Genomic DNA, 6,527 nt, shown 5'->3' on the forward strand with positions numbered 1-6,527 from the left:
CTATAGAGGCCAATTGTGCTAGGTGCTATCGAAACACTATAACCACACGACTTCCTCTCTGGCTGTTGCATTGTGAGATGCAGCTAGATTCTGCAGACAATGACATGACGTGGGGGTAGGATGTCCATCTGGAGGAGGGTTCGCTTTCCTATATCATTTGGTGTTCGGTTCACAAGCCCATCAGTCCTGCACCTTGCATTGCTTGTCACTTTCAGAGACATTTTTTCTCCTGGTGAGAGATTGCGTTATGATTTGCATGGAAGACAAGGGCTCAAAGTGTTTTGCTTCTTGCAAAAATGGGAAACATTTGCAGAAATGGGATTTTCCACTGGGTTTGCTGACCGTGAGAAATTTTCTTTTGGTTTACAGTCTTAAGTCCAGCTCGTCAACCAGTCCCTCTGGCTGTGCGGTGCCATTCTAGCAGCACAAAGGAAAAATAGTTGGCAGATCTAGCTACCTGAGGATTTCCCCTTACAGCTGTCAGTTTAGGGGGTGTGACCAGGGGACTGTTACCTAGCAGCTCTGTGTTCTTGGGGAACCAGGGCGCAAAACCCCAACTCTTTCTCTCTCTCTCTCTCTGGCTCACCTGAATTACCCCCCCACCAGCCCATGCTTGAACCAGAAACCAAAGGCTGCTTGAACCAGAAACCAAAGGCATTTCAATATGAAAAGGTAGGGGACACAACTGAAACCCTCCCATCAAGGGTGAGACAACTCCCCATGCCTCATACAAGAGACACACTTGGAACCCTCCCATCAAAGGTGAGACAACTCCCCATGCCTCATAAGCATCTCCTTTAGCACATGAATGAAGAACAGAAGCCTCATCTACATCAAAGATGGAACACGCACTGAACTCTGGGATTGCTGAAGCAGGGAAGCACTGCATTTTGGGAAATCTCTGCTCTCGATGTAACTGGACTCACACCTGTGCACACCCAGCTCTGCAGTTATCAGACCATTCTAGTTATTGGTATGCAAAACACTGAAACCTGGTTGCATTGTGAGCTCTCTCTCAAGAAAGGACGCCCTTCCAGGAATGATCAGCTCCTTTTGTCCAGACATTGTTTATCCATAAACAAACCTGGCATCTACAAATCCCCTATCAAAGCTCAAACCTCTGTTCTGATGTTTGGATCCAAACTCTGCATCAGTTCCACTGTAACCTGTCTTCTCTTCCTGACTGATCGTGTTGGGGGCTCTGCCAGCCTCAAAGCCCTCCAGACCTTGAACTGACAAACTTGTTCCTGGGAACCTCTGAACTGCCTGGAGTGGTGAGATCAACCCCTTTCCCCCCCCCCTTCTTCTTCCCCCAACACAACTGGTCTCTCTCTGTCTCTCCCCCCCCCCCCCCTTCTTAGTCCAGGTATAACTTTCTACTTTTGTAATCAAACCTGGGATAGCTTTCTCCAATACCCCAACTGTAATTGTGTAGTTCTGTAAGTGTTTGATTGTTTTTCTCTCCTTGTATGGTATTACTATTAGTATCATAAGTTTTATATACCTAGCAATAAAATAACTGTTATAATCAAGCTGGTTGCCACTTTCTCTATCTCTCCAAACTTTATTTTCTTCCTTTGTGTTCTTGGTCCCTATCTTGCTCTGTAGCAACGCTTCTCTTATCTAAGCCAAAGATCCCTGGAGTGCCCAAAAATCCTATGGGGTTTGCTCATCAAGGGGGTTATTGCTAGAACAATTGTGGTGCAAAGGGGCATATGAAGGGGACAGCCAGGAAGTGCTACTCTGCCTAGCCTATGGGATCCAGGGGCAAATGAGGGTGCAGCTCAAGTGCTGTTTGACCCAGCCTGATTGATTCCAAGGGGCAATTAAGGGGAGTAGCCAAAAAGGTGCTGTTTGGACCCAGCCTGCTCTATTCTGGTGTGTTGCACAGGGGCATATAAGGGTAGCCACTGAGAGTGTGGTGTCACCCAGCCTGCTGAGTTCAGGGACATATAAGGGGTCAGCTGAGAGTGCTGATAGCCCGGTCTGCTCAGATGCACTAAGTTGAGCTGAACTGTGTATCTGTGTGTGTGCGTATCTGTGGGGGTTGTGCTGGAGGAACCCAGCCCTGAAAACATTAGGTCCTGCAGGATACCTCCATTGGGAGGGGCTTGTAGCCCTATGAACACACAAGTAACACAAGCAGTACATTAGTAGAATCACACCCCTAGAATCACACCCCCCTTCCAGGAAGGTAATCCTAATAAATGAGCATACCCCAAGGTGAAGGGCAAATCTGGTAACAGGACACATATGGCAATAGCACCCTTCCACTCCAGTGATCCCCTGGTTGTAAGAATGACCCCTTGAGGATCATTATGGCTGGCAGAGCATAGAGCAATCCTGAGGTTGCTCTAAATTATGCCAGGGGAGGAACTGGCACTCAGCAGCCCTGGGGATCAAGGTATGTCTAGAGTGCAATCAAGGAGTATGATTCCACTCAAGTAGACACATCTGAGCTAGCTTTAGTCTCACTAGTTCGAGCACTGGAGTAATGAAGCTGCAGCAGCGTGCACTTTAGCATGGGCTACCCAGCGAGTAATTACCCAGGGCTCCAGGCAGCCTTGCACGGCATACACTGAAGTGTCCATTGCCACGGCTTCGTTTCTCTGGTACCCAAGCCAGCTAGATTAAAGCTAGCTTGGATGTTTCTACATGAGCTGCAATCATACCCCATCAGTGCAGGGGAGATACACCTTTAGAGTCACTTTTGCTGTCTCCAAACTGTGTCGAGCACAGTTCTGGCACTGCGAAAAGTCTGGCTCCTAGAATTGACAGCACCTCTGGCTGGTCCCCCTGGAAGTGTTAGCACGGGCCCGGAATCCTGCCAGTTCACTTTGTGAATCGGAGTTTGCGGAGGGATTTTGAAACGGACTCATTAAATTTCTCATTAGCAAAGTTGTAGAGCAAGGGATTGAGACAGCCGTTCACCATGGTGAAAATCCAAGAGGCGTAATAGGCAATCTCCACCTGGTGCAGGAGCTCACAGGATATGTCGTAATACTTCACAATCACTCCCACAGTCCTGCACACGTGCAGTGGCACAAAGCAGATGACAAAGATAACCAGGGACACCGTTATCATCTGTAAGGATTTAGTCTTCATCACCCGCCCACGCAGGCTCACACTGCTCATTTTAGCAATGGCAGCTCCAAGCAAAGCATAGCAGGTCAAGGAGATGCCAAAGGGGAGGAGGAAGGAGACCGTCACTATGAACATGTTGTAGTACAAGTAAAGATAGGCCAACTCCGACTGATGGATACTCAGGCACTTCACAGAGCCATTGAGGAACGACGTCTTGAGGATGATGAAGAAGGGCAGCCCTTGGATGCACAGGACAAGCCAGACGAACAAGCTGAGCTTCTTCAGGAAGGACTTCTTCTTCCAAAGGGTCCTGGTGCTGTAGTGAACGACTGCAAGGTACCTGTGAATGCTTACGAGCATCAGGAAGTAGACGCTGCCATACAAGTGGGTGCTGAGGAGGAAGACTTGGAGCTGGCAGAGGAACTGACCAAATGGCCAACTGTTGCCCAGGCTGAAATAGGCAACCATCAGAGGCACAATGGGAGTAAGGAGAGCATCCACTAAGGCTAGGTTGAATTGGAGGATCATGCCAGAATTCCACTTCTTGATATGGAACCAGAATATCCACAAGCTGGCGCTGTTCAGAACGAGGCAAGCCAAGAAGAGCATGCTCAGCAGGATGGGGATGGTAGGGTGCAGGACCTGTGGCTTGCACTCGGTGCTGGTGTTCGTGATGGAATGAAGGCTAAGGACTTGGGAAGAAGTCTCCATACTTCGGCTGACCTACAGCAGAAGGGGCAAGAAAGAAGAAGTAGTGAAACCTTTAAGGTCCATCATTGCTCCTGTGATGAGATAATGATGAGCCAAATTTTAGAACAGTGCCAGTAAGTATGGCAGAAGCAGATCAGCTACACAGTGACGGGCTCCTGCAAGTCCACTGCAATACGATGTCCCTTTGGCTAAAGGCATCTGCCAAGTGTATTAAACTAAGTATTTAGCTAGCCAAAGAATGAGATACAGTAGCTACAGCAGGCCAAAATCAGCCCTTTGATAAGCAAATGTAAACCCATGGAAATCAGCAGAGTTGATCCTGCTTCTACCAGAGTTGGATTTTCCCAGTATATTACGGGGAAAGAGAAAAGGATGCGTATATAGCACCAAGCAAATTATTGTGTGTGGGTCCTAACAAATGAAGCCGTGTCTGCTCCCCATGGACATTTAAACACCTATGATGTTTTTCTTGTTATAGGAGTTTAGTGTCTTTGGCCAAGATTTTCCCCTCTTCCCACTGTTGTGCAAGGTGCTTTACATGGGTTGACTGCTGCGTTTTGCCCCAGAGATGGCTGCATTTCAGTTGTGCTGCATACTTTCTGAAGCACTTTGGGATTCTTCAGTAACATAAGATATTACTGACTATCCCAGGAAAAGGTTGGAACAAGTGAGCCCTGACACGATGTATTTTTACCTCTTGGTTCCAAAAGCTATTGCATTCATTTCAGACCACTTGTAAGATGCTGGACTCACCCGTTTTAAAAAGATTTCACATCAGTTCAAGGAAATATTCAGCTGCATTTCCCTATCAGTGCACTGTCTTATGGGTGTCGTAGTTCAGGTCCATCAGACTCAAAAGAAAATATTTCAATTCATTTGCACTGATGGAAAATTGGCAAAATTGAAATTTTCCCACAGAAAATTTTGATTTTGCAGAAATTGTATTTTCAGTTAGAAAATCATTCCAGGAAAAAATTCCCGACCAGCTCTAGGCAGCATAAACCTCCCTGGTCAGGTACGGAGATTCAGGAAGCACTGGTGCTATCTGATGTAGGGCTTGTATTCAGCCCATAGAAAGGAATATCACTGCCGCACAGGCAGGGCAGAGAGGATGAGAGTGGTGATGAAATGTTCCATTCCCCCATCCCTCTTCCCCTCCCTCCCATCCCCCCCGAAGTCTTTCCTGGTGTTAACCCCTCCACCGCCAAAGTCCTTTCTTCCTGCCAAGAAGGACTAGACAGGATTCCCCTTTGGGACCCAAAAAGGCTGGTCTTTAAATTAGACTGTCATGGCAAGACACAGAGCTCTGGCTGGACAGGCACAAATCTTGGTTAATTTTATCTACCATCGCTTGGATGCACACAAATGAAACCCTCGGCCATATTGACAGGTTGTTTACAGCTCACTTTTCAAGCATGGGCACCTAATGTGGAGTACGTATGTCCATATTAAAGCGCCAAACTAGCCATTTCAGGCTCTTAAATCTGCACTTATTTTGGTGCGTGAATTAAGGCACCCCTGTTTGAAAATCGGCCCTCGCAACATCAGTCACTGCTCAGCGTTTGAAGCTTGAGTTGTCCCCCAAAACCCCACTGTGTTCCACGGCATTTTGGACAAAATGCTACGGCATGCAGTACGCTACTTCTCCTTTTTTATCAGTCTTCTTAAATCCTCCACAGACCCTGAAAGGAAACGCATTTCCGACTGCCTACCGGGCACCATCAGCGAGCTATCGCATCTGGTTCTACTTGCCCTGTGTCCGTGACACAGGTTATAAGAAGCTCATAAGACTCTTCGCCTCTAGCGACCACCTCCAGAGCAATGAGCTATGTGACCTTAGCTAGCCAGCTGGGTTTGGCTGGCGGAGTACGTGGGCGGAAGTGAGTGTGACAGTTCATAGGCTTCCACGCACTCCCAGAGGTATTCTTAGAACATACTCAGTTTCATTCTCTCACAGTTCATGCTGTAGGTAGAAACCTGCAATTCAATTGCATCTTTATATTTACTTCAGGGCCAGCGAGTGTCTTTATATTGTGGCTCACAAAAGAACTGGCTAAAGGATTTGTTAGGGAGTTTAGAGATGGGTGTTGTCTACTTGTTAGCACTGTGGACCAAGAATCAGGATACCTGGGTTCAAGTCCTAGGTTTTTCCATCAGTCCGGAAATATCTTGGATCACTCTAACCATTTTGTGCTTCAGTTTTCCCTTCTGTAAAATGGGGGAGCTTAATTATTACCCAGTCCTGGCAGTTGTTCAAGCTCAATTATTGTTTGCAAAGCCCTGATGAGGCTCAGGTGAGAAGAGTTATTGGTGTACAATTGCAGATTGCTAGTAGGGATTTGTAAATTTGTGGTGCAAATTCTTCCAGATTATTATAATAAACCCTTAGCTGCCTCCCGACATGATCCTCCAAACCAAGAAGCCTACATGGCTTTCCAAAGTAAATCCAAGACCACAAAAGTGAGGGACCTCCTATTTCAGGCGGCAGTGAGCCCGAATCCTTCAAATCTATGGACACAGGTGGCATGGACTCCTTTTCTCTCCAGAGCAGAAGCTTTGTTGGCTCAAAGAATGATCACAGATTTCAGACTGGCAGCTACCTACTGTACAAAGATAAAAGGCTATGCGGCTTCATTTGCCTCTCAATGGGGTAAATCAGTGGTGTAACACCCTTATGAGATCAAGACTGGGCTAAGTAGCTCAAGAACTGGGCTCAATTCAGAGCCCCCTCT

The 6,527-nt window shown here is 47.1% G+C and overlaps 1 protein-coding gene across 1 annotated transcript; it reads right to left on the minus strand.

Moving 5' to 3' along the window:
- Positions 1-2,832: 2,832 nt before the first annotated feature.
- On the minus strand, positions 2,833-3,795 carry LOC137148711 (P2Y purinoceptor 4-like). The gene has a single exon (XM_067541630.1). It carries the CDS (start codon positions 3,793-3,795, stop codon positions 2,833-2,835), a length of 963 nt encoding a protein of 320 aa, XP_067397731.1.
- Positions 3,796-6,527: the final 2,732 nt, after the last annotated feature.

This window comes from Emydura macquarii, unplaced genomic scaffold (assembly GCF_026122565.2).
Source record: "Emydura macquarii macquarii isolate MOO-44397 ecotype Brisbane River unplaced genomic scaffold, CSIRO-AGI_Emac_v2 contig_691, whole genome shotgun sequence".
Lineage (NCBI taxonomy): Eukaryota > Metazoa > Chordata > Testudines > Chelidae > Emydura > Emydura macquarii.